At 49.0% G+C, this 26,670-nt stretch overlaps 3 protein-coding genes across 8 annotated transcripts; all 3 read left to right on the top strand.

Annotated features, from left to right (window-relative positions):
• Positions 1 to 350: 350 nt before the first annotated feature.
• arfgef3 (ARFGEF family member 3) lies at positions 351 to 16,492 on the top strand. Of its 6 annotated transcripts, XM_078793918.1 has the most exons (43): positions 351 to 608; positions 1,750 to 1,801; positions 1,955 to 2,036; positions 2,105 to 2,245; positions 2,318 to 2,386; positions 2,495 to 2,611; positions 2,716 to 2,761; positions 2,849 to 2,933; positions 3,018 to 3,122; positions 3,209 to 3,321; positions 3,405 to 3,652; positions 3,732 to 3,844; positions 4,026 to 4,158; positions 4,220 to 4,725; positions 4,798 to 5,150; positions 5,210 to 5,376; positions 5,457 to 5,622; positions 5,702 to 5,806; positions 5,871 to 6,071; positions 6,136 to 6,246; positions 6,331 to 6,469; positions 6,553 to 6,867; positions 7,171 to 7,304; positions 8,237 to 8,382; positions 8,478 to 8,657; positions 8,738 to 8,879; positions 8,956 to 9,081; positions 9,166 to 9,269; positions 9,344 to 9,488; positions 9,570 to 9,698; positions 9,772 to 9,948; positions 10,032 to 10,146; positions 10,222 to 10,324; positions 10,623 to 10,754; positions 10,838 to 10,968; positions 11,196 to 11,204; positions 12,793 to 13,011; positions 13,092 to 13,263; positions 13,337 to 13,438; positions 13,499 to 13,866; positions 13,934 to 14,300; positions 14,381 to 14,575; positions 16,363 to 16,492. In XM_078793918.1, exons 1-42 carry the CDS (start codon positions 524 to 526, stop codon positions 14,570 to 14,572), a joined length of 6,645 nt encoding a protein of 2,214 aa, XP_078650044.1. In that variant the 5' UTR covers positions 351 to 523; the 3' UTR covers positions 14,573 to 14,575; positions 16,363 to 16,492. The 6 variants fall into 6 exon arrangements, with proteins under 6 accessions (XP_078650044.1, XP_078650046.1, XP_078650045.1 ...); XM_078793920.1 differs by lacking the exon at positions 16,363 to 16,492 and having other exon boundaries at positions 352 to 608; positions 2,108 to 2,245; positions 14,381 to 14,787; XM_078793919.1 differs by lacking the exon at positions 16,363 to 16,492 and having other exon boundaries at positions 352 to 608; positions 3,021 to 3,122; positions 14,381 to 14,787.
• Positions 16,485 to 19,610, top strand: LOC144901054 (uncharacterized). Its single transcript, XM_078793923.1, has 2 exons — positions 16,485 to 16,628; positions 18,954 to 19,610. Exons 1-2 carry the CDS (start codon positions 16,518 to 16,520, stop codon positions 19,413 to 19,415), a joined length of 573 nt encoding a protein of 190 aa, XP_078650049.1. The 5' UTR covers positions 16,485 to 16,517; the 3' UTR covers positions 19,416 to 19,610.
• Positions 19,611 to 24,700: 5,090 nt separating this feature from the next.
• Positions 24,701 to 26,416, top strand: cox20 (cytochrome c oxidase assembly factor COX20). The gene is made up of 4 exons (XM_058059443.2): positions 24,701 to 24,875; positions 25,678 to 25,792; positions 25,907 to 25,970; positions 26,099 to 26,416. Exons 1-4 carry the CDS (start codon positions 24,843 to 24,845, stop codon positions 26,241 to 26,243), a joined length of 357 nt encoding a protein of 118 aa, XP_057915426.2. The 5' UTR covers positions 24,701 to 24,842; the 3' UTR covers positions 26,244 to 26,416.
• The last annotated feature ends 254 nt before the right edge of the window (positions 26,417 to 26,670 follow it).

Below are 26,670 nucleotides of genomic sequence, written 5' to 3'. Positions count from 1 at the left end.
AATCATCATGCCCGCAGGTGCTCAGTGCAACAGCGGCACTAAGTGGCTACTGTGCGCATTGCAAGACCTGATTCCTAATACCGTACTTACTGCTTCCATCATGAAGTGAAATAACGTGTGACGTCACGAAACAAAATATAATACCGCACCGTTTAGCGAATGTGAGTGCTAATGTACAGATGCTAATGTACAGAATTGGTCGGAGGCTGGTGTTTTATCGTTTTGAAGAAAATGTACTTTCAACGTCGCCATTTAGCGTTGTGAATACGACTTTTACTGTGAAAGTTCTGTTCAAACAGGAAGTCACGCTTTAAGTCGTCTCTGCTGTCGGCGTGGGCGTGTTTTTTCTAGCGATTGACAAGCACTTCCTGGTTTGCAGCCTCCGTGACGTCAGCGACTGTGTGAATCATCCTTCATTGCTCCTGGGGGGGCCAGGATGCTGACAGCGGACCTCAGAACCGCCAACGAGCACCCAGCGACCTCCGTGTGACCCCCACATACTCAGCCGCGGTGAGCTGCCATCATGGAGGATATCCTGCGGAGGCTCCACAAAGAAGCAGCCGGACACAAGCACAAAAACCTCCGTGACGCCTGCTTGCTAGCCTACGGTAGGTAGGCTAACACCCGGACTCCGTGTATATGTGGGAGCTGTGCAGGGGGCGGGGTGAGGATGGGGGAGGCTTGGTGGTTATCCACCTGCTGCTCTTTAGGAAGGTGGTGGTGGGCGGGTGTATCAATATTTGTATTGTGTGATTCTTTTTATTAATATTGGATAAAATGGTAGATATACATTCATAGGTGACCTTTACATTCTATTGCTAGAATACCTCATTTGTTTTTTCCATGTCAGTGTTAACTAGCTAACTGGCTAACGTCACTTAGCTGTGATTCTTCATGTCATTTCTATCGTTTATTTAGTCATACCTTCCTCCTGTGGAATCTGATTCACACAGTTTGGTTTCATAATGGATTGTTATTCATATTTCAAAAGAAATGCCACTCATAAGCAGATATCACAGTGTTATAATTAGGGACGTTAATCTCTTTGTGGGAGACGCTATACTTTTCTAAAGTGGGGTACGTGAATAAAAATCAACAATTAGAGCCGAGCATTAACAATTACGATTGCGCCTGAACGCCTTCTGGCGCGAGGAGACCGCTGCAGGAAGTAGACACCGTGAAGGTGTTCGTTCCTCAGTGTGCATCATATGAAGAAATAAGTAAGTTTGATCCACCCTCGGACGTCTCTGTGAGGAGTTTGCATGTTCTCCCCGTGTATGCTGGGTTTTTTCCGGGTACTCCGGTTTCCTCCCACATTCCAAAAACATTCTAGGTTAATTGGCCACTCCAAATTGTCCATAGGTATGAATGTGAGTGGGAATGGTTGTTTGTCTATATGTGCCCTGTGATTGGCTGGCCACCAGTCCACGGTGTCCCCTGCATACCCGGCTTATCTTATCTTATCTTAAGCTATGTCAACAATCTTAAGATCAATAAAGCTTAAAATGACAAACCAACTCCTAAACACTTACATCAGGTGGTGGGCACTTACGTCAGGTGGTGGGCACTTACATCAGGTGATGCGCACTTACATCAGGTGATGCACACTTACATCAGGTGATGCACACTTACACCAGGAGAAGCACACTTACATTAGGTGGTGCACACTTACATCAAATGGTGCACACCAGAGCACAGCACTGAGCTGGGAGGAACATGAATAACATCATTTGTTTTTGTTTTCTGCAGAAACTCTGGAGTCCCAGCATGCATCAGCCAAGCTATCCCCAGCTGACCTGCGGTAAGACGGGGTTCTGGAACATTCCATCATTCTGTGGTGTGTCTGAGCGTAACATGAGCCTTCCAACATGAATAAGTGATGAAGGATGAATGACAATGATGTCATAAGAGTGTATTATGGGTAAGACATGGAGTTGTTTGTGTTTGTCTGCAGGGGGCGCTGTCTGCTGCCCCTTCAGATGGCGCTGGAGTCCAAAAACGTCAAACTGGGTCAGACGGCACTGAGCGGCATGCAGGTGCGTAGCTCCGCCCTCAGCTCTGATTGGATATCATGCTCTGTTTGACGGCTCCACGTCTCCATTAGAAGCTCCTGTGTGAGGACCGTTTTGTGGGCGGAATCAGCAAGGAGGCAGAGCCGGTGGAGAAGCAGCTGCTAAGTCAGATGCTGGAAGCGGTCAGAGTGACGCCCTCGCTGCATGAGGACCTGCAGGTGGAGGTGATGAAGGTAAGAAGCTTCATGGCAAGGACCGTGTCTTTGTGGCGTTCCCTCCATGATGTTGTCTTGCTGCGCCTGCAGGTCCTCCTCTGTATCACATACTCGCCAAATTTTGACATCAACGGAGACTCCATTCTACGCATCGCTCAGGTGAAGATACCTAGCTGCTGCACCTTTCATCATGGTTGCCGATAACTATGATGTTGCCATGGAAACCCTATCACCAAGCGGCTGTGACTGTATTGCGTGTGTGTGTAGGTGTGCATGGAGACATATGCGTGCAGCTGTCACCAGCGGAGCATCAACACGGCAGTGCGAGCCACGCTCAGTCAGATTTTGGGAGATTTGACACTGCAGCTGCGACACAGACAGGAGGTCACATGATCACACACACAGAAACACTTGCTGTGATGAGTTCAGGGTGGCTGACAGATGACATGTTTATAAATGCATGATGATGATGGTGTTGTCCTCCACAGGAAGCGGAAGGAGAGGAGCCGGCTGCCCTCCCTCTGCAGAGAAGAGGTACACCCCTCCTCGGCCCCAAAGTGGTACGGTGCACACATTGTTGTGGACGTTTTGACTTACAACACGTGTGTTTTTGGCATGCAGAAGTGTCACCCACCAGCCAGGCGCTGTGTGAAGACGTGGTCATGGTCCTGACATGTTTCTGTGACAAGCTGGAGTCGGTGGACTGGTAAGTGACCAGTTGCTCGTTTCCTGTTTCTTTTACATGTGTCATGTGATGCGCTGATGATGTCACACCACTGTCCTCCTCCAGTAGCAACCAGCTGCTGCAGCTGCTCTACCTGGAGAGCATCCTGTCCATGCTCAGTAGCTGCCCCCCCACTATGCACCTGTCCAGAGGCTTCACCGACCTCGTATGGTACGCACGCAGTACGGGCAGCCATTACTTCAGAGAATCTGCGTCGTAGTGTAATAATACATCTGTCGATGTCATCGTTCTCCTAGGAAGCAGCTGTGTCCGTCCCTTGTGGCCATCATGGGAAACCCAGTCAGCGACAAAACCATCACCTCCCACCACGGCCACGTGGGGGCGCCAGAGGCCGAAAGACTGAGCCTGGGTAAGTTCTCATGCTGTGTTGTTGTCATAATGGAGAACGTTGCGTCCTGACAATGATGACATGCACGTGTGTTTTCCCTCCAGGACCGAATCTGGACTTGGAGACTACCGTCGGAGCGGTGTCCGATCAAGGCAGAGGGTCGGGCTGTTCATCCAGCGCCCCCGCCAGGATCACGGCGGTGGTGCGCACCGTGTGCTATGTGGCGGCCGAGCTTGTGCGTCTGGTGAGCTGCGTGGAGTCCATGAAGCCGGTGCTGCAGTCCCTCTACCACAGAATCCTCCTCTATCCACCTCCTCAGCACCGCACCGAGGCCATACGCATCATGAAGGAGGTGGGGGGGGCGGAGCTGTTGATGCTCGTTGTGTCAGTCTGTAGGAACGTTAGAATCACCATTGATGTTTGTGTTTCAGATCCTGGGAAGCCCACAGAGATTGTTTGACCTGGCTGGGCCGTGCTTGGCCGAGCCTGAGAGCAGGAAGCGCTCCTTCTCCAAGAGGAAGTCTCACCTGGACCTGCTGCGGCTGTCTGTACCTCCTTGATGTTTCGTCTTTGTGTTCTTTAGTCTGCTTCTTGTAAACTTGTAACTTGAAAATGCTAATAGATAAATGAGAAAAATCATCAGTATGACCAAAAGTATAATTGTACCTCCTGTCTTAAATATTGACGTGATCATAACCATCATGATTTGTGTGCTTATGTCTCAGGGTAATGGATGGCATGACAGAGGCATGTGTAAAGGGGGGCATCGAAGCCTGTTTCTGGTCCGTGTCCTGTACGTGTGCTCTGCTGAAAGCGTTGGAGGACCTGTCACGGGGACGGGGCCTCACACCTGAGCAGGTAGGCCGTACCATGTGACCCCAGTGCTGCAGCAGAGACGACCACAGTTGCATCTCCGCAGGCCTGCCTCATCCTGCGGCGCGCAGACGAGCTGAAAGACGGAACGGAGTCGACGCGTGAGTCCATGGAGGTCAACGAGGCAGACTTCCTGTGGCAGAGGCATCTCTTGTCTGAGGGAGCGCCCTGGGACGCCTCCGCCAACATGGCTGCCGCAGTTGAGCGCAGCCCCGATATTAGCATTAGCATCACCACAGACACTGGCCACACCACTTTGGACTTTGAGGCTGGACTGCCGCACCTGAGCCAAGCCCCTCCCGAAGAGCACGACCTCTCGTCGCCCTCTGGTGGTGATCTGGAGTACGGCAAGCTGGAAACAGAAAAGTTGGGAGGAGATGGGAAGGAGCTGGACGGCAAGGGCGGGGCCCAAAGAGGAGGGGCGGTTCCTCCTGATGTGGTCCAGAGAAGCCACGCTCTCGTCTACCCTGACATCACCAACTTCCTGTCTGTGGAGTCCAGGACCAGGGCTCACCATGGAGGAGGCTCGCGTTACAGTGAGAGCAACTTTAGGTGTGTGTGCACACGCGTGTGCGTATGTGTTTAGTGTTTAAAAATGTCATACACGTGTGTTTATGTTGGCAGTGTGGAGGAGCAGGACTTGTCTCGGACCGAGCTCGACTCATGCGACCAGTACTCGATGGCGGCCGAGAAAGACTCGGGTCGTTCTGATGTATCAGACATGGGTTCTGACAATGTGTCACTGGCCGACGAGGACGAGCACACTCCTCGGGAGTTTTTGGGTCAGCGTTCTCTGCGCACGGCTGCACTCTCGCTCAAGCTGCTCCACAACCAGGAGGCGGACCAACACAGCGCTCGCCTCTTTGTGCAGTCGCTGGCAGCACTGCTGCCTCGCCTCCTGGCATTGAGCACCGCCACAGAAGTGGACCAGATGCTTCAGAATTTCTCCCACACGTTCTGTTCCGGACTCCAGGCCGGTTAGTGCATGTGCACGTGCACGGCTGATGACCAGAATAATGAGTGTGCACGTTTGCAGGTGGCATCCCCTCACCGGGAGTGGAGGCGGGGCTAATGCTGAGCTGTCAATCGCTGATGAATGCGGACGGAATCTACCTGCTGTCCTTCTACGCTCTGCTGTTCAACCTTAAACTCTGCAAGTGCAACTTCTACCACCGGAGGGCGCTCCCTCCCGCCCTCGGCCTGGTGAGGGGCCACCAAGCACACCAAGCAGCTGCTGTGTGTGGCATGCTCATGTGACCATGCTCATTTCCTGTTTGTTGTAGAAAGAGTTTGTGCGCATGATCCAGAGCAGCGGCGTGATGGTGGTCCTGTCTCAGGCCTGGATCGAGGAGGTGTACCACCAGGTTTTGGAGAGAGACCTCCTGGGACAGGCGCGCTACTGGGGTGCACAGGAGGAATGCACGCAGCCTCTCATCACCATGCTGAGTGGTACTGCCACACACACACACACACACACACACAAATGTAATGGAAGGCAATTGCAATGAAAACATGCTCCTCCCCTCAGACATTGATGGTCTGGGGAGCAGTGTAATTGGTGGTCAGCTGATCAGGATGTCCAGCCAATCAGCCCTCTCCTGCGACGCAGCACCTGCCGACACTGTCACAGCGGGTAGGTGGCTCACTTGATTGACTGGGCAGGGCGGTTGGCATGGTAACACTCTCCACCATTCCAGGAGGCGCCGTCTTCTCCCGCTTCATCCTGTCTGGAGTGTGGAAGAACCTGATGGACGTGCTGTCCACGCCGCTGACGGGCCGCATGGCGGGCAGCTCCAAGGGCCTGGCGTTCGTACGAGAGCAGAGCCAAAGGGAGCGAGATGCCATTTGTCTCAGTTTGGATGGCTTACGCAAGGCCGCCGCACTTAGCTGCGTCCTCGGTAGGTCACACCCAAACAACGACATCGTTGTGTGATCATGTGATCACGACGTGTGTGTCCTCAGGTGTGGCTGCCAACTGCGCGTCCGCCTTGGCCCAAATGGCCGCCGCTTCCTGCGTGCAGGAGGAGCATGAGGTGAGGGAGGGTGCAGAGGTGGGAGATGCCATCACGCAAGGTGGGGACATCACTCAGGAGGGATCTTTAGTGGCTGACGTGCAACCTGCAACCACCTGATGTGTGTGTGTGTGCGTGTGTGCAGTGAAGCAGCGTCTAGAGCAGATGGCGCGTCCTCAAGGTGTTCGCTTGCACACTGCGCACGTCCTGTGCATGGATGCCATCTTGAACGTGGGTTTGGAGATGGGCAGTCACAACCACGACTGTTGGCCGCACGTCTTCAGGTGTGTGCACGTGACCCCGCAGCACAATAACATGCGTGTGTTTTGGGCCCCCTTCATGATGTGACCCTGCATATGTCCCTCAGGGTGACGGAGTACATCAGCTCTCTGGAGCACAGTCACTTCAGCGACGCCTCCTCTCAGTCGCCATCGCTGCCCACCCTCGCCCAGCGCAGTCAGCAGGCGGCCCCCACGGACGGCATCCTGGAGCCCACCTACGAGCCCCAAGATGAAGCATTGGAGTCTGGCTCCTGTCCGCCAGTCATGAGGCCGCCGACCATCCAGGAGCTGCTCGGTGACGGCGGGAGAGGAGGGCGGGGTCTGGACCTGAAAGGTGGCAGTCTGATGACGGGGCCTGGTGCCGCCAAGGCAGTTTGTACGCTGTCAACGCAGACGGACAGGTGGGACCGAGGAAGAGCAAAAACTAAATCATAACAACTGCTGCTCCACAGCCTTCAGGTGGCAGCATGACTGCAGACTGTATTTAGAAAAGAACACTCACACACACACACACACACACACACACACACATGCAGGATCATGTTGTTATATAAGCTGCTTTTAGGAGTCATTCCAAACATTCCTAAATCTGTCTGATCTTTGCAGCAGATGGACCAAACACATGTCCGACAGCATACACACACTTGTCGTTGTCAAAGTCACAGAGTCAATAAAATGTGTGTGTGTGTGTGTGTGTGTTGCAGGTTGTTTGAGGAAGCTGCCACCAAACTGAACCTGATGGCTCTGGTGGGCTTCCTGCAGCAGCTGCGAAAGGCATCTCAGTCTCAGTTGTTTGATTCCGTCACAGAAACCGGCGACTATTCACTGGCCATGCCTGGTATACACACACACACACACACACACATGCTTTCTTCATTGTTGATTTGCACTCACAAGGTGGTCACATATGATGCCTTCAAGGAAAAGTGCCCCAAATTAGGAAAAAAGTACAGTTTTCCTGCGTGGCCCATTTAGTTTGTTTTTGATTGGCCCTTAGGATATCTTGACTAAAATGAATGAATTATTAATTACTGTATATATTACGGGCGGCACGGTGGTCGAGTGGCTAGCGCACAGACCTCACAACTAGGACACCAGGGTTCAATTCCACCCTCGGCCATCTCTGTGTGGAGTTTGCATGTTCTCCCCATGCATGCGTGGGTTTTCTCCGGGTACTCCGGTTTCCTCCCACATTCCAAAAACATGCTAGGATAATTGGCGACTCCAAATTGTCCATAGGTATGAATGTGAGTGTGAATGGTTGTTTGTCTATATGTGCCCTGTGATTGGCTAGCGACCAGTCCAGGGTGTACCCCCGCCTCTCGCCCGAAGACAGCTGGGATAGGCTCCAGCAACCCCCGTGACCCTCGTGAGGAAAAGCGGTAGAAAATGAATGAATGAATGTATATATTACACTAAAGATATGATGTTTTGTTTCGATAATTGAGCATGTATTTACTTACACCCGTTTGTTGGGAGAAAAGAATGAAATGGGAGAAAAGAATGTTTGGGAGAACAGAGTACCACAAGCTACCCAGCATGCCTTGTAGCAGGGATATTTATTTGTATGCCCTCATGGTGCACTAGTTTGTGTGTTGATGTGTTGTGTTGTGGATTGTTTGTTTTTTTTACCTACAGTTTGGATCCGACACATCTGCGTGCCACAACAGCAAGATGTGTAGCGGGCCACAGTTTGCCCACTGTGCCCATTGTGATTATTTCATTGCGTGTAAGCTAACTTTTATGACTATTCCTATTATTGTTACGTAGGAGAAGCAAAGTCCATATTGGAATGCCACAGCGCCCTCCATCTCTTCCGTCTTGGGGAAGCCATGCTGCGTATCGTGCGGAACAAGAATCGGCCGCTGCTGCACATGATGAGGGCCTGGAGTGTGGTGGCGCCACATCTGGTGGAGGTAAGGAACAGCAGTGGGCCCCTGTTGCTGCCGTGGTAACGGGTTGGTGCTGATTGGGAACATTGACAGGTGAATGTGTGTGTTTGTGTTTGCAGGCAGCTTGTCACAAAGAGCGCCACGTTTCCCAGAAGGCCGTCTCCTTCATCCATGACGTCCTGACCGAGGTTCTGACCAGCTGGGTGGAGCCCCCGCATTTCCACTTTAACGAAGCGCTCTTCCGGCCCTTTGAGCACATCATGCAGTTGGAGCTGTGCGACGAGGACGTCCAAGACCAGGTGACCCCTTTGCTTGCAGGCTACTTAGCAACAAGTACAGAAAAGGTAAAGCGGTCATGCTTGTGGGCAATTCGGTACAGGTGGTGACGTCCATCGGCGAGCTGGTGGAGATGTGTTCTCCTCACATCTTGTCGGGATGGCGGCCTCTCTTCAGTGCTCTGAGGACCGTGCACGGCAGCAAGGTGGACGCCAAAGACTACCTGCTCGGAGATTATTCTGTGGGTGGGTGTGACATGGTGAGCTTTGTGTCCTTTTGGGAGCGCTCTTGGCGTCAACTAGACTTCTTTGGTTGGCGCAGGCGTCAAGTGTCAGGCACCCGTCTTTGACGTCTTTGAGGCGTTCATCAGCACGGACAACATCCAGGTGTTTGCCAACGCAGCCACAGATTACATCATGTGCCTTATGAAGTTCGTCAAAGGCTTAGGTCAGTGCTCTTGGTGCAGCATGGAGGGTGCATGTGGTGCCATGTGACAGGAAGTCTTAACGAGACCTCTCGCTGACCTTGTAGGCGAGGTGGACTACAGGGAGATCGGCGACTGCGTCCTGACGTCCTCTGCCAGCTCGACCGACCTCTGCCTGCCAGCGCTGGACTACCTGCACAGATGTTCTCAGGTGCAACTTCCTGTTTTTGGCTGCCAGCTTCCTCAACATTGGTCACATGACACCCGTGCTGCTCTTCCTCACAGCTGCTGGCCAATATCTACAAGATGCCGTCCAAGCCCGTCTTCCTGGGGGCGCGGCTAGCCAGCCTGCCCTCCAGGACGCACGAGCGCTCAGTGGGCAGCGAGGACGGGATGGACGGCGTCCTGCAGGAGTTTGACGACGACACGGGTGGGGACAGCGTTTTCTCCGGCTGCGGTGAGTCTTCCTCGCACCGCTTTTGATGAGTGACGGCTCCGTGGTGTCCCACAGGTCTGATCCAAGTGTGGATCCTGCTGCTGGAGCAGCTGACAGCGTCGGTCTCAAACTGTCCTCGCCAACACCAGCCGCCCACCCTGGAGATGCTCTTCCTGCTGCTGAGGGAGGTGGCTGCCGTGCCAGGTTACCTTTTTTCCCGCCACCTGCTGTAACTTTCCATCCGTGAACACAGAATGGCTCAAGTCCCTCTCCGCAGGTCCGGGCTTCGCCATCTTCGCAGTGGTTCAGCTGCTGCTTCCTGTGATGTCACTGTGGCTGCAGCGTAGCCATGGCGACTATGCCTACTGGGATGTGGCGGCAGCTAACTTCAAACACGCCATCGGCTTGTGCTGCGAGCTGGTGGTGGAGCACGTCAACACTTTCATACACACAGGTGACGAACCTCACCTATCGTTTTTACATGGCCTCGTCCCAGCCTGAATGACACGTGTGTGTGTGTGTTGTTGTGTGTATCAGATGTAGGTTGTGAGTCTCTCATCAACGTGATGCTGAAGGACGTCTTCAAGCTGCTGGTGGCTTGTGTGTCTCAAGCAGCAGAAAGCATCTCCAGAGTGGGCTGCTCCTGCATCAGGTTACTGTTTCCTGTGTGTGTGCGTGTCCGTGTGCGTGTGTGCTAACATGTATTGTGGTGGTGTGTTGGCTGTAGGTACGTGCTGGTGACAGTGGGTCCAGTGTTCACAGAGGAAATGTGGAGGTTGGCCTGCTGCGCCCTGCAGGAAGCCTTCTCTGCTACCTTAGAACCTGTCAAGGTACACACACACAATCAGTGAAGAAGCACTGTGCATTATGGGTAGTTGAGTTTAACGCTGAACACTAAGCTGTCGAGCTGTATGTGACACTGCAAATGTAAAAGAGTTAAGCAGCTTTACAGCTTACACGCACATCTGTGTGCAATAAGGTCAATGTCCTCACATGTACACACACACACACACACATACATACACGTGCTCACAAAGGTCACCTTGCATGGGAACTGTCCTGAAGAACATGCAGGTAGGTACCACGTTCAAGACACTATCGCTACATGATAGTCTTGCGTGTCTCCAGAAACTTCTGGCGTGTTTTCGGAGCGGTTCCGACAGCTTCTGTGGAGACGCCTGTGAGGTCAAAGTGGCCGCCCCCTCATCCTTGCCATCAGCGGAGGCCGAGTACTGGAGGATCAAAGCCATGGCCCAGCAGGTCAGCCCCTCTTCCAGTCCCAAACCCTGGACCACCGAGGGTGCTCGTGACATGCACGTCTAAGTCGTCTAACCGCGTTGCAGGTCTTCATGTTGGACACTCAATGTTCTCCAAAGACGCCCAATAACAAGGATGGCTTTGAGCACGCTCAGTCGTGTGTTTTGATCATAGAGCTGCCTCATGACCACCTCTCCGCTGGACACCCTCAGAAGAGGTGACCTACACACTCATCACACACACACACTTCCAGTCAAAGCACACAGTGGACACTCCACAAGGCTGCATGTTCAAGCAGGAGGTTGTCTCAGGACAAACGTAGGACACAGTAGATGATCCCTGGCTGGAATAAACTACTGCTGTCATCTCTTTAGTGTTCATGAAGACACGGAATGTACCAATGTCACTAAATGATGTCATTGTTTTTTTCATGCTGCTCACTAGGAAAGTTGGGTAAGGACCACTGTGTCACACACAATGTGTGTGTGAGAGAGTTGCTGTGTGTTTGTGTGTGTTGAGTGTGTGTCTGTGTGTTTGAGTCAACTTGGGTCAGCTTACCCTCTATACTCTGGTTCTCCTGATGGTAGTGAAGTGCTTGTGGTAGTCGCATAGTGGTAGTAGTAATGTCATGATATTAGTAGTACAGTGGTAGTAGTAATGCCATGATATTAGTATTAATGTCATGATATTAGTAGTATAGTGGTGGTAGTAGTAATGTCATGATATTAGTAGTACAGTGGTAGTAGTAATGCCATGATATTAGTATTAATGTCATGATATTAGTAGTATAGTGGTGGTAGTAGTAATGTCATGATATTAGTAGTACAGTGGTAGTAGTAATGCCATGATATTAGTATTAATGTCATGATATTAGTAGTATAGTGGTGGTAGTAGTAAAGTCATGATATTAGTAGTTTAGTGGTAGTAGTAATGTTATGATATTAGCAGTATAGTGGTAGTAGTAATGTCATGATATTAGTCCTTTAATGGTGGTAATAATCATGTCATGATATTAGTAGTATAGTGGTGGTAGTAGTAATGCCATGATATTAGTAATAATGTCATGATATTAGTATTATAGTGGTGGTAGTAGTATTGCCATGATATTAGTAGTGTAGTGGTAGTAGTAATGTCATGATATTAGTAGTATAGTGGTGGTAGTAGTAATGCCATGATATTAGTAATAATGTCATGATATTAGTATTATAGTGGTGGTAGTAGTAATGCCATGATATTAGTAGTGTAGTGGTAGTAGTAATGTCATATTAGTAGTAGTATAGTGGTGGTAGTAGTAATGCCATGATAGTAATAATGTCATGATATTAGTATTATAGTGGTGGTAGTAGTAATGTCATGATATTAGTATTAATGTCATGATATTAGTATTATAGTGGTGGTAGTATTAATGCCATGATATTAGTAGTGTAGTGGTAGTAGTAATGTCATGATATTAGTAGTGTAGTGGTAGTAGTAATATCATGATATTAGCAGTATAGTGGTAGTAGTGTCATGATATTAGTACTATAATGGTGGTAATGATCATGTCATGATATTAGTAGTATAGTGGTGGTAGTAGTAATGCCATGATATTAGTAGTATAGTAGTAGTAGTAGTAATGCCATGATATTAGTAGTATAGTAGTAGTAGTAATGTCATGATATTAGTAGTATAGTGGTAGTAGTAATGTCATGATATTAGTAGTATAGTGGGAGTAGTAATGCCATGATATTAGTAGTATAGTGGGAGTAGTAATGCCATATTAGTAGTGTAGTCGTTGTAGTAATGTCATGATATTAGTAGTGCAGTAGTAGTAGTAATTCCATGATATTAGTAGTATAGTGGTAGTAGTAATGCCATGATATTAGTAGTATAGTGGTAGTAGTAATTTTTAAAAGGTAGATATTTCAAAGGTGTACCATATCGGTACCATATCTGTACCATATCAGTCTTACTCCCGAGAACCAGAAAGATCTCTAACACAAAGTACGACTATTACTATTCTCCTCAAGTAGTACTTCAGGTGTTGTTTGTGTTGCTGCAGGATTCCCTTTAGGACCATCGTGGTCAGCCTGCTGTCCCATCAGGTCCTGCTCCAAAACCTTTCCGACATCCTGCTGGAGGAGTTCCTCAAGCAGCCTGAAGGGCACGAGAGGGCCACGCCCGTCACCCCTGACCCCGGACGGCCCACGGCAGGCTTCCTGCGCTACGTGTCCATGACCAACCTGTGCATCATCCTGGACCTGCTTCTGGACTCGTACAGGTGAGTGTGACACCCGTGCCTGCTTGGCATGGCACGGCACAGCACGGCAGCCGCTCCAGCGTGTGCATCTGGTCCCACAGGACGGCGCGCGACTTTGACACGCGCCCGGGCCTCAAGTACCTGCTGATGAAGGTGTCAGGCGTGTGCGGCGCGGCCAACCTCTACCGCCAGTCGGCCATGAGCTTCAACCTTTACGTGCAGACGCTGCTGAGCGCCATCTTGAGCCAGGCGGACGCCATGACGGCCCAGCAGGTATGGGGGTAGTTAGTCCCGCCTCCACTGCATCTCATAGATATCGATATCTCACTTTCGCTTTTTACGTCAGGTGAAGAGGATGCTGTACGAGGAAGAGGAGGGAAGCTCTGACTCTTCTCGTCCTGGCTCAGCTTCCTCGGAAGACGAAGACATTTTTGAAGAGACGGCACAGGTGACATGCTAACACAAAGCTATGCTAACACACACACTGATGTATATGTGACTCCCTCAGGTGAGCCCCCCCCGCGGCCGTGACCAGCGCCACCAGTGGCGAGCCGCCATGACGTCCCTGAGTGTGGCGCCGGGGGGCGGGGCTGACTGGGCATGGCTGGTGAGGCGTCTCCATAAGCTGTGCGTGGACTTGTGCAGCAGCTACATCCAGATGCACCGTGACCTGGAGAGCGCGCTGGAGGACACGCCCCCGCCGCAGCTGCCTCGGGGAGCGGGTCACGCCTTCTTCCTGCCGCTCTTCCAGTCTGAGGCGTCCACTCCAACGTCAGCGAGGGAAACACCTTCCGAGGAAGGCGGCTTCAGGAGTCAGACAGCGGAGACGAGTACGGCATCGCCGGGAGACACGCCCACACAGAGTCCAGAATACAGGTGAGATGTGGTGTCGTGTGAGCGTCTTTCCGTGTGAGCGTCTCACCTGCTTCCTGTCTGTCCGCAGCTGCACAGGAAGTCTGCCCCAGAGCTTCTTCAGCGGGCGCGAGGCGTCATGGGGCCGGAGAAAGGAATGGTGGGAAAGTGCGGGGAGCAAACTGTACTCCATGGCGGCAGACAGGAGCTTTGGGAAGCTGGTGAGCGACTACAAGCGTAGGAAGCAGCAGAACCTCCTCCACCGCACCACCAGGGAGAGGAGGTGCCCTACGGAGCCCCCACAGAGGCCCCAGCAGCTGGTGGACCAGCAAGGACCCCCCTTGAGGCACTCTGTCAGTGCGGGACCAGAAGTCCTGAGGCAAGAGACCCGCTCCCGTTCCGGCTCCACCTTCAGCTCTCACAGCGTGTCCCTGAGGGACGCCGAGGCCCAGATCCAGGTAAGAGTCACCTTGTTGTCAAGGCAACCGTCTTTATTCACTGGGCAATAAATCTGTGCCTCCGTGTCCCACACTGGCAGGCATGGACCAACATGGTGCTGACCGTCCTCAATCAGGTCCTCCTTCTGTCCGACTCGTCCTTCCTGGCACTCCAGCCGGCGCTCTACCCCAGCCTAAGCCAGCTGGCGTGTCACGTGACCGACGCCCGCGTACGCCAAGCGCTGCGTGAGTGGCTGGGGCGCGTGGGAAGACTCTACGACATCGTCGCCTGAACGGTGAGCCCAACTCGCTCCCGCCACGTTTGTACGCTTTAGCTCCCTGAAAAGACAGCCGGGATGGTCAACACATGACCCAAAGATGATGATGATGATGATGATGATGATGATGAAGATGTCATACGCTATGTTAATATTAATTATCATTTCCTGTATTTCTTGTCTTATTGGACAGTGATTGTCTACGTTATTAAATGTCGTGATGAGCAGCACATTCACTCACTCACACGTTCATTACAGTACAGCTCAGACCGTATTGAGGGCAGACGGGGGGGCGGAGCCTGAATAGGTGACGGTCTGTATGGAGTTCATCATGGAACATTCGAGCTGCTAGGTTAGGGTTAGGGTTAGGGTCAGGGTTAGGCGGGAGGGTCAGGGTTACAGTCAGGGTCAGGGTTAGGGTCAGGGTCTGACTTCATTGCTGGATGTAGCGAACGTTAAGGAACATTCGATTTGCTAGGTTAGGGTCGGGGTCAGGGTCAGCGTTAGGGTCAGGGTCTGACTTCAATGCTGGATGTAGCCAACGTTATGGAACATTCTAGCTGCTAGGTCAGGGTCAGGGTCAGGGTCTGACTTCAATGCTGGATGTAGCGAACGTTATGGAACATTCGAGCTGCTAGGTTAGGGTCAGGGTCCGGGTTACGGTCAGGGTCAGGATCAGGGTCAGGGTCAGCGTTAGGGTCATGGTCTGACTTCAATGCTGGATGTAGCGAACGTTATGGAACATTGGAGCTGCTGGGTCAGGGTCAGGGTCCGGGTTACGGTCAGGATCAGGGTCAGCGTTAGGGTCATGGTCTGACTTCAATGCTGGATGTAGCGAACGTTATGGAACATTGGAGCTGCTGGGTCAGGGTCGGGGTCAGGGTCAGGGTCAGGGTCTGACTTCAATGCTGGATGTAGCCAACGTTATGGAACATTCTAGCTGCTAGGTTAGGGTCAGGGTCCGGGTCTGACTTCAATGCTGGATGTAGCGAACGTTATAGAACATTCAAGCTGCTAATGCTGAAGCTAACAGCACGCCTGTGAAAGTGTGATGTTGGTCGAGAGGGGTCACTTAGTCCAAAGTGATGACGTCTGCTGACACGGCGCCTCGCATTCCTGCTGGTGCGGCAGGAAGTAGGCCACCGTTGAGCTGTCAGTTTTGTGTGGAGCAGATGTGCGGGCACGAGCACGCACAGAGGATTTACGGGTGTTGAGTGTCCACTGCAGTGTGTCATGGTGTCATGAAGCTTTGTGTGCTTTCAGCACAATGTTCACTTGACTATTAGGATTAGAGATTTACACACCAGTGGATCATCCCAAACGTAAGCAGCTTTGATGCTCCCCAATATTTTGGCGTGAACGTCACTTTAAGCCACACATAATTTTGTAGCGGCTTCTGGAGCAGACGAAGCCGCCTGGTGATTAAACAGGACGCGAGCCCAAGACGTTTTAATAAAGTTTGGAGTGGGGGGGCAGCAAAGCAGCTTTGACTCCACGGTGTGTATATGACATGTGACACACTTTCAACATGGGGGGCGTGGCCAGCGTGTAGCGCCACGACATAGCTGTTACTTGTACATTTATTTGCTTAGATATTATTATTATTATTATTATTATTATTATTGATCTACATTCTACCATCAAAGACACTGGTTCAATAATAATAATAATAATAATAAAATGTGAGCATGTCCTCATGGCTGCTCATTGGTTCTCATTGCAGCACTAAGTACAAAAACACGCACCCCCTCCTCCTATCAGGACCAGTGATCCTGACCCCGCCCCTCCCCTTCATGTTGGTGCAGATGATGTGCTGACAGCTGTCAGTGTTCCTCGGTCGCAGATTCGCAGATTGGTTGTTTTTTGAGTCTCCTTGCCCATCTGAGCACGCTCAGTGCCTGAGGCTCCTGAAGCTCCTGGCGTGTCCACCCTCCCTATCCACTCCATTTGGCCTCCCACCATGCGGACTCTGCTGGAGAGCAGCTGGACCAAGTTTGGACCAGCAGGTCGAGACTCACTGGACTGGTGGACTGGGGCGTCTGCGCTACCATCCACTGACAGACAGCCTGCCGTGAGTACATTATGTGCTATGTGCATGTGTGGGTCTATACCAGGGGTGGGCAAACTTTTTGACTCGCGGGCCGCATTGATATGACAAAATTTACGGGGGTATAATAATAATATTATAATAATAATAATAATAATTATTATTATTATTATTATGTGCTTGTGTCCCTTTTTTCAGGAGCACTTTGTAAACAACAGACCATGTCAAAAAACGAAATTGATAAAACCATCAAAAGGTTGGCTCAGGCCATGATGCCAGGTTGTATGTTGAGTTTAAATGAAATACTTTGGAAAGATTGGGCGGGCCGTATTCAAACACTTGGCGGGCCGGATGTGGCCCCCGGGCCGTAGTTTGCCCACCCCTGGTCTATACGTATGTATGTATGTATGTATGTATGTAGTGCCTCATAGTCAGTGATACACAACAATCATAATCCTACTGTGTCTTATAATCATGAGTATTCACCCCCTTGGAAGTTTGACACTTTTATGGCCTTCATAAATCAGCTATGGTCAAAACAATTTGGCTTTTTTAACACTAAAATTTATTGGAAAAAAACTCAAAAACAGACTTCTACAAAGTAATATCCATGAGATAAAAATATATCAAGAAATATGATTGCATAATTATTCACTTCCTTTTGAATAGAATGGTCTAATTCAATAGAGGTCCATCAATTGTTGCCAATAGTCACAATTGTGAAAAGAAGATGACCTGAGCGGTGTGGGGGGTGTTTTCAAGTGATCTGGCATCAAACACAAGCGTCTGAAGGGTCCAGAGACTGCTTGGTCCGTATTCCTGACTCCCACTACATCGTGAAGACACAAAAACACTCCAAGCAACCCAGGGAAAGCGTTATTGGAAGGACAATTCAGGGGATGGACACAAAAACGTTTGCAGGTCATTGAACGTCCTCCGGAGTTCAGGGAAATCAATCATCAAGAATGGAAGGAATATGGCTTGTGTGAATCTACCCGGATCCGACCACCCTCGTAAGCTGAGGGGACTAGTGAGAGACGCCACCAAGACCCCTAGGTGATGGGGAAGCCACTGTTGAAGAGAAGGTTTGCCACAAAGCATGTGGAAGACTCCATGGTGAAGTGGAAAAAGATTCTTTGGTCTGATGAGACCAAAATTGAGCTTTTTGGCCATCAAACAGGACGTCACCAAAAACACACCATCCCCACTGTGAAGCATGTTGATGGCAGCATCATGCTGTCGGGGGGGGGGGGGGGGTGGGGGGGGGGTGGGGGGGTTCTCAGCAGCTGTACCAGGAAGGCGTGTAAAGGTAGAGGAATGAATGAATGAATGCTGCAAAATACACCAAAATGTTTGACCCTCGGCCCCCACTGTTGTTTGATAGAAGCACGGTAACTCTGTAGCCACAAGCTGGAATAAATATTGATGCGAAATGGAGAAACAAAAGAGTATTTAGATTGGTAAAGTTAGCTTCAAAGCCCTGGTAGATGGCTCTTGTAGCAAGACCGAAGTTATTTGGATCTACTGTTGCTGTGTTTAGACTTATCACGGACTCCATGGCCTGCCAGAGACTGGAGCAGTGGGGCTGTGCATTATCTTGCTGAAACATGAAGTGATGTTCATGGATGTATGGCACAACAACGGGCCTCTGGAGCTCATCACGGTATATCTGGGCATTCAAAATGCCATCATAAAATGCACCTGATCCATCGGCTTATGGTGGAGACATGAACATTCAATGCACGAGCAACAGATCTGGTTGACATTCCTGCTGTCAGCATGCTAATTCCACACTCCCTCAAAGACATCTGTGGCTTTTTGCTGTGAGACAAAACTGCACATTTCAGAGTGGCCTTTTATTGTGGCCAGTCTACGGTCCACCTGTGCACTGATCATGATGTCATATCTGCATTTTGATGTGGCACACCAGTGAGGTGGGATGGATTATCTCAGCAAAGCAGAAGTTCTCACTATCACACATTTAGACAGATTGGGAACAACATTTGAAAGAAATATTGTTTGTCTGGAATGGAATTTAGATCTTTGAGTCTATCTCATGAAAAATTGGAGCAAAAACAAAAGTTTTGTTGTATACAAGTATGTTTATAAAGGTAATTCTTAACGTTCTTAACTAATAAAGTGTATGAGTGATGAAAACGTAAAGAGGAACTTGCTGTATTTTCCCATTGACACTTAAAGTAACATGTTGCTTCTAGTGTTTATGTCCCCTCCCGGAAGTGGTCACGTGGAGTACTGCAATAGTCGTAGCTGTGCTTTGAGCGCCCTCTGCTGGCCAACCCTCCAATGACACCACACAGCGCTCACCATCATTACGACGTGTGATTTCAGGGTCCAGGCGGAGAGGCCACCCTCAGCGCAGCATCCATCACCTACATCGCCGTAGCATCAGCCGCCTCCATTCTTCTCTTCCTCGTCGTCATCGGCCTCGTGCTGTGGCGGCGTAGGCGGGGCTTGGTTTTTAGCGGGAAACTGGGATTGGCCAACGTGGTCGCTCTGGAGGACCTCCAGGACCCCGAGAGGAACTGCGAGCTCCTGTCGTCCCTCCGCCGAGGCCAGCAGCAGCGGCTGCCGAGCTCCGCCTCCGAGCAGGACGCCTCAGACGGCGTCTTCCTCATGGTGTACCTGCCCTCGCCCTACGAGCACACGCTCAGCAGGATCGCCAGAGCCGCCAGCACCAGCAGCTCCAAGGACGGCGACCTGCTGCCCCCCAGCCCTGGGCCGGATGGAGGGGGGGTGAGGATGACCACGGGGTCAAAGATAACAGAAGTTGACGAGGCTTTGAACCGCTGAGGGGATTCTAACCTGCGCACCTCGTGTCACATTAACGCAGTCCCGTGGCCCCGCCCCCAAAGACGACACCATTCAATTGTTTTTGGGGGAACCTTTGAACATTTAGACACCAAATAAAACATTACCCCATAAAGGAAGAGGGTCAAGTGGGCGTGTCCACTGCTGAATGAACGTATCCAACGTCGTCATGTTATCATTTTTTTGTTGTCTTATCAAGTCAAGTCAAGTTTATTTATATAGCCCTTAATCACAAAAGAGCCTCAAAGGGCTTAACAAGCAGGCAACAGTAGAAGACAGACAATAGACGACAGACGACATCCCCTGATCTGAACCCCCATCAGGGCAAGGAAAAACTCAAAAACCCATTAGGGAAAAAGAAACCTTGAGAAGGGACCGCAGATGGGGGAATCCCCCTTCTAGGATGACCAGGCTGCAATGGATGTGGAGAGGTTTACATGTGACAGTTAAATAAAAACATAGAGTATAATAGTCCAGGTCCAAGATGTGATGCCATTAGGACAGTTGGGCAGCCATGGGTCTTGAGATGATCACTATCCCTCTGCTGCAGCGCCTCCAAGGTAGGCCACGTCCGATGTCCAATTTCGTCAAGGCAAACTTCCAAAACAGCCTCTCCTGGACCCGCCCCCTCAGCCGGAGGGGCGGTATGGGAGAGAGAAGGAGCGGCAGTCAAAGCAGGCGGGGAATATTTTTAACAAAACGCTAAAGTATAGAAATGAGTCTTAAGTCGGGACTTGAACATTTCTACTGAGGTAGCAGCTCTAATATTAACAGGTAGATCATTCCACAACGTTGGGGCCCGAATGGAAAAGGCTCTAGAGCCTGCATACTTCTTTCTGGCTCTCGGGATAGTCAAAAGACCGGCGTGTTGTGAGCGTAGGTTTCTAGACGGAGCATAGGGTACAATTAGGTCCACCAGATAAAAAGGTGCCAACCCGTGTAATATTTTGTAAACCAGAAGCAGTACCTTAAAGTCACATCTTAAGTGAACTGGGAGCCAGTGCAGGTTGGCTAGTATTGGTGAAATATGGTCACACTTACGTGTCCTTGTAAGAAGTCGCGCTGCAGCATTTTGTACTAACTGTAAGCTTTTGAGACTCGCCATTGGAAGACCAGAAAGCAGTACATTACAGTAGTCAAGGCGAGACGTGACAAATGCATGGACTAGGGTCTCTGCATCAGAAGTTGATAGAATAGGTCGTATCTTTGCAATATTGCGAAGATGAAAAAATGCTGTTTTAGTAACATTCTTAATGTGTTTATGAAAGGATAAAGTCGGGTCCAATATCACACCCAGATTTTTTACAGAGTCACTTTGGGAAATTATACTATTATCAAAACTCAGAGTGGTGTCCTTAAACAGGCGGCTCTGTTTAGCAGGGCCGATAATCACCATCTCAGTTTTATCAGAGTTCAGGAGTAAAAAGTTACAGGACATCCAATGTTTAATATCAATGAGGCAAGCCTCCAAATTAGAGCAGTCGTGCGGGTCAGTTAACTTTAGTGGGACATAAAGCTGAGTGTCATCAGCATAAGAGTGAAAGCTAATCTTATGTTTGCGAATGATGTCGCCAAGCGGTAACATGTAAATGTTAAATAAAAGAGGGCCGAGCACTGAACCTTGTGGAACTCCACAAGTGACATCACAGAACTCTGAAGTCATATCATCACAGACGACACGATGCGTCCGATCCTCAAGATAAGATCTAAACCAAGAGAGTACCGGACCAGTAACACCAACATATGTTTGAAGGCGTTCCAGTAAGATAGAGTGATCGACAGTGTCGAAAGCAGCACTGAGATCAAGTAATAACAATATTGTAGATGTGTCACAGTCCATAGAAAGAAGAAGATCATTTGTCACTTTTGCAAGGGCTGATTCAGTGGAATGGTTTCCCCTGAAACCAGACTGAAAAGGTTCAAAAAGATCACCCAGAGCCATGTGGTCATTGAGCTGTTGTGCTACAATTCTTTCAAGGATCTTGGACAGAAATGGGAGGTTAGACACCGGCCTATAGTGGGAAATACTCCCGGGGTCGAGGGTTGGTTTCTTCAGCATGGGTCGAATCACTGCAGTCTTGAAAGCTGCAGGCACAGTGCCAGATGAGAGTGATAGATTAATTATATTTAAGAGTGAGGGGGCTAAAATTGGGAACAGCTCTTTAACAAGTTTCCCAGGAAGCGGGTCAAGCAGACATGTTGTCTGCTTTGCTGCGCTGACAAGTTTTGTAAGCTCATCCAGAGATACTTCCTCAAAGTAGGAGAAACTAGTGGGACAGAGGCTGGAAGTAGTCCCAGCAGCGGTCATGGCGGTTGACATGTTAAGCCCATCTGGCGGTAGGGTGTCCTTTATTTCCTTCCTGATGAGCTCAACTTTATTTGCGAAGAATCGCAAGAACTCGTCGGCTGAGAAGGGGGAACTACTAGGAGAGGTCCTCTTCTGGGTTAGCAATGCAACTGTGTCAAATAAGTATTTAGGGTTATTTTTATGGAGGTCGATTAGTCTAGAAAAATAGTTGTTTTTTGCCGCAACAAGAGCCTGTTTATATTTAGTCAGACTATCTCCCCATGCCTGTCGGAAGACCTCAAGTTTAGTTGCACGCCATCTGCGCTCCAATCTCCGACAAAATTGTTTCAGCCTTCGAGTTTCAGCTGTAAACCAGGGAGTAAGTCTTTTGGCATGACACTTAAATCTCAAAGGTGCAACAGTATCAAGAGCTTTACATAACACCTTGTTGAAATCATTTGTAAGGTTGTCTATAGGACCCTTATAGGAAGGGAAGGAGGAGACCACTGAGGGCAGTAACTCAGCAAGTGCAGTAGCAGTCGAAGAACTAATATTACGACTGCTAGAGCACTGGTTCCGGTCCAAGCGCTGGCATTGGGTCAAGATTTCAAATGTTATAAAGTAATGGTCAGACACAGTGGTTATGTAAGGGAGGACTGTTACGTTGGAGGTCCTAATACCTCGAATTAAAACCAGATCCAGGGTATTACCACTGATGTGAGTTGGCTCATTAATTAATTGAACAAAACCAAAGGTATCGATTATTGTCTGAAAAGCCACACTAAGGGACTCTTCAGGAGAATTGACATGGATATTGAAATCACCCATGAGTACAATATTGTCTGCGTGGGTTACCAGGTCTGCAATAAATTCAGAAAATTCATCCAAGAAGCCCGAGTACGGACCAGGAGGACGATAGAGAAGAGCTAGATAAAATGGTAATGATGCGGTCGATCGCAAAACGAGGACCTCAAATGTTTTAATTTCAGATTTTGACCACGTGCTGAGGTTAAGAGCAGATTCATGGATGAGGGCAACACCCCCACCTTTCCTATTAGGACGTGAAACCTGAGAACTCAAAAAATTAGGTGGAGATGCCTCATTAAGGGATATAAAATCGTTTGGTTTTAACCAGGTCTCGCAAAGACCGATTATGTTGAGATTATGATCTCTTATCAGATCATTAATGAGCACAGCCTTTGAGGAGAGCGATCTAATATTCATAAGACCAATTTTCGTAAAGGTTGGCTGACTGAGGCAGTTCACTCCCAAAGAATTAATAGTAGTAATATTAACAAGATTGCTCCGTCTAGAACCCATGCCATATTTTGACTTGTTGTACACACGATAAGAAGTCAATACCATAGGGGTCTGATAGTTGTTTGTTGACTCATCACTAGTACAAGAGGGAGGTTCAAGTTTATCACGAGGCCCTACCTCAGTAGAAGGCAAGACAGACTGTGGTGCATTTATGGGTTGTGAATCTGTATGCATAATATGTCGCTTTATTCTACAGAAAGGGCTATGTGTATTGTTCAAGTCCGGCATAGCGCCAGTTAGCCATAACCTTACAGACTCCACACCCATTCTAACAGGCTCGCTAATCACCTGTCCCCCGACTTGTTCTAGTGCAGGATGTCATGTGGGACTTAAACAGTAATCTATATTTCTGGAAAGGGTAAGAGCACCTTCCCTATTAGGGTGAAGGCCATCTATACCAAACAGTCGGGGGTTCCTCCAGAAGGAAGGCCAGTTATCTACAAACTGAAAACCCTGTTCGTTACAGAAGCCAGCCAGCCACCGGTTTAGCGAGAATAATCTACTATACCTCTCATCATTGCCTCTCGCAGGCAAGGGACCAGAGACAACTACTCGATGCCGACACATCTTTCTAGCAAGATTACAAGTCCTTGCTATGTTCCTTTTTGTAATCTCTGATTGCCTCATCCTAGTGTCATTGGAGCCGACGTGTATCACTATATCAGAGAAACTAGTGTTGTTTGCTTTATGTCGGTGTTTGGACCTGTTGCGAGTCAGCTCCCTAAGGCTAGCTTCAATATCGGGTGCTCTGGCCCCAGGAATACACATTACGGTGGCTGGGTTCTTGAGCTTAATGTTACGGGTGATGGAGTCACCTATAACTAATGTGCGGGAGCCAGTAGACTGTGACATAGTGGGGCTTTCTAAGGGAGTAAAACTGTTATGCGTCTGAAATGGCTCACCGCGGTTAGCCGGCCGCTTAGGGCTAATGCTAACCAGACTAGTAGGTTGGCTACAACCTACGCTATCCGGTGTGCCCGCCACATCTATCGTTACGAAATTACTCTGCTCTAGTTGGCGGACACGTTCCTCCAGCAGGGAAAGCCTCTCAAGGAGGAGGGAGCAGGAGTTGCAAGAAGCCATACTCACGTTTCTTGTTGATCGGCGAGTTAGTAGGAAACTTGAAGAGCAACTCCGGTGACACCGCTGGAAGTCCAACTCAACGAGCAAGCTTGGTCGAGTCAGTCGTTTTAGTTTATAAAAGAAGAAAACTAAAATATTGTTTGAGAAAAACAAGTCTAGAAGAAAAGATCTGTTGAAGATCGGAATGAACGGAGCTAGCTTAAACCAACGAGCGCGCGCGCGAGCGGTCTGTCAACACAGGAAGTGACGTCAGGAAGCTATCTTTAATAAAGTTTGAGTAAAACATTATGACGTCACTGACGTACTTGGAGTATTGGCTGTGAGTAAAAGTGCAATATCACAATCATAGAAAACATTGTCATAATCACCGATGTGGGTCCGTCCAACATCTTGTGCTATGACGTCACACGGTGCTAGTTAAAATGATGATCATGACGTCATGTTGGTTGGCTTCTTATGGTTATTTATAATTTTACGTACACTTCCACTAGTCATGCTTCGTTCAATGGTCATTTTAAAGACATAAGACTCACCCTTTCATGTAAAATTACTACAATGAAGCGGATCCATACCGCTGCAAACAAAGGTTCCGCCTTTTGAGTCGTCGGACAATACAGCACGTCGGACCAGTTGATCGCAGAGTGCCGGAATGGTGGATTTGTCCTCAGCTTTTTACCTATAAATTCATTTTAAAATAATATCTGCAAAAGTGTGTTGGAATGTCGGAGGAGAAAGAGACGAACAACAAAAAGGTGAGCGATGAAAGTGACACATCTACTGACGTTAGCTTTGTGTTAGCTGCCTGCTAGCGTCCTTGAGCGTGAAGAGGATAAGTTGTTTTCTTTTTGGTTGAGCTTTTACATATTTACACTGATTGTAGAGTATTAATATTCAACCATTCAGTTTTTTGTCGACCACTTTTTCAGCGACACAACCTACTTGTTTATTTTATTGTTTTGTGTGTGCAAATAAGATATCCCAAGAATAGGATGCGTCTTGTTATGTGAAGCGAGTTAAATAGCCAGTTTTGTAAGGCTAGCCTACGCATGCGCACAGAAGCAAAACAGTTGTCTTTTCTTGGAAGCTGTACAAACAAGTTTTGAGAGCTAAATACAATTCATATGAAGAACAAGCTTAAGTGACATGTTTTCTATTGTTTTTATTTTTGTTGTTCTTATATTCAAGCAATAGCCCTCGCACATTCCTTTCTTTATTTACTTTTTCTTATTTATGTTATTGTTCTGCAGAATTGCACTTTTATGTTCCTGTAATTCTGCTTATACTGTTTTATAATGTTTTGTAATTGAAGTTTGTAAATAATTAGTGATGATCAGAAAAAACAAGTTTTGAGAGCTGAGCATATATGTCCGCCATTCATCCTGCTGAATAGAATACAATCCCATCGAACATATGAAAACGCCACACGTCCCTAATGAAGTGGCCGACAAAGAACAAAACAAAAACATTGTCGTTCGCAAGATCCACAAAATAATTTTTGGGTAGTTTAAAGTGGGTCCCTAAAGGTTTGTGTGTGTCTGTGTTGCACGCATGCAGGGCTTCCGTCTGTTGGGAATTCTGGATGTGCAGAATACGCCGTGCGCTCGAGAGGCGGTTCTTCACGGAGCTGGAGGTTCTGTTGTTGCCGGGCTCGGACACTTTTTGGCAACCAGTGAGTTTGCGCGTGTTACTGTCTCACGTGACCTTCCACCCCTGTCTGGAGTGGGAGCAGACACGTTGTATCGATTAGTCATGCCTGGACGCTCACCTTGCTGACTGTGTGCAGGTCGTGTCAGGAGGTCGTTCGATGTCGGCATGGCGGGCTTCCTGTTGACCACCTTGGCTTCCTGGTCAGTGTTGCTTTCTCTTATAACATATATAAACTTTGTTAAATCTAATTTACCTTTGACAAAAGCTTAAGCTAGTTAAGACACATTGCGGTTATCGTCACTTCCTGTTGAGGTATACGTGCTTGCAGGTGTTACTGTCGGATGAACAACGCCAAGCTGCGAGTACAACAGAGGATGATCCAGGACGGACTGAAGAACAAGGTGGTCTACGAGGGAACAAGTCTGGACCCTGCTGTCAGACCCGGAACAGATGCCTCGTGTGGCCCCTCGTGATCTCAGAAGAGATGGACTTGTTCATGAACACTGAGCTGCTAATCCTTGTTGCCATGGCAACATTTTGGACCCTGACTGAACGTGGAGCGTCTGAAGCTGAGGGATGATTGGACTCTGGCAGGAAGTGATATTTATGCCCATAACAAAGGATAATAAATGTCTTTGCGGACGAAGTCTTTGTGCTTTTCCGACGTGCACGATATGCTGTTCATTGTGTTCTCGCATCTTTAGAAATCATTCTAGTACAAAAAGTAACAGTTTTAATTTACGAAATTCAGCTCACTGAACTGTACACGGAAGTCGTACTAACGCGTGACGTCACCAGAAAATATTTTTTAAAACAACTTTATTCACTCACCGGAGAACGAGGAACAGCGTGACGTTCACTGAGCCAAACAATTGACAACCCGGAAGTGATTCGTCATCT

The sequence above is a fragment of the Doryrhamphus excisus genome, linkage group LG10 (assembly GCF_037039965.1).
Source record: "Doryrhamphus excisus strain RoL-2023G ecotype Guam linkage group LG10, RoL_Dexc_Guam_v1.1, whole genome shotgun sequence".
NCBI lineage: Eukaryota > Metazoa > Chordata > Actinopteri > Syngnathiformes > Syngnathidae > Doryrhamphus > Doryrhamphus excisus.
Note: the sequence above shows the minus strand (reverse complement) of the source record. Positions and strands in the feature narration are given on the sequence as shown.

What these genes read in the sequence shown, in the direction of transcription:
- arfgef3 (XM_078793918.1), top strand. Translation starts at nt 524, where the DNA reads ATGGAGGATATCCTGCGGAGGCTCCACAAAGAAGCAGCCGGACACAAG. An exon ending in CTGTTCCGGACTCCAGGCCG is followed by an intron (nt 5,151 to 5,209) that starts GTTAGTGCATGT and finishes GCACGTTTGCAG; the next exon opens with GTGGCATCCCCTCACCGGGA. An exon ending in CTGCTTCTGGACTCGTACAG is followed by an intron (nt 13,012 to 13,091) that starts GTGAGTGTGACA and finishes CTGGTCCCACAG; the next exon opens with GACGGCGCGCGACTTTGACA.
- LOC144901054 (XM_078793923.1), top strand. Translation starts at nt 16,518, where the DNA reads ATGCGGACTCTGCTGGAGAGCAGCTGGACCAAGTTTGGACCAGCAGGT. An exon ending in CCACTGACAGACAGCCTGCC is followed by an intron (nt 16,629 to 18,953) that starts GTGAGTACATTA and finishes GTGTGATTTCAG; the next exon opens with GGTCCAGGCGGAGAGGCCAC.
- cox20 (XM_058059443.2), top strand. Translation starts at nt 24,843, where the DNA reads ATGTCGGAGGAGAAAGAGACGAACAACAAAAAG. An exon ending in CGGACACTTTTTGGCAACCA is followed by an intron (nt 25,793 to 25,906) that starts GTGAGTTTGCGC and finishes GACTGTGTGCAG; the next exon opens with GTCGTGTCAGGAGGTCGTTC. An exon ending in TTGACCACCTTGGCTTCCTG is followed by an intron (nt 25,971 to 26,098) that starts GTCAGTGTTGCT and finishes ACGTGCTTGCAG; the next exon opens with GTGTTACTGTCGGATGAACA.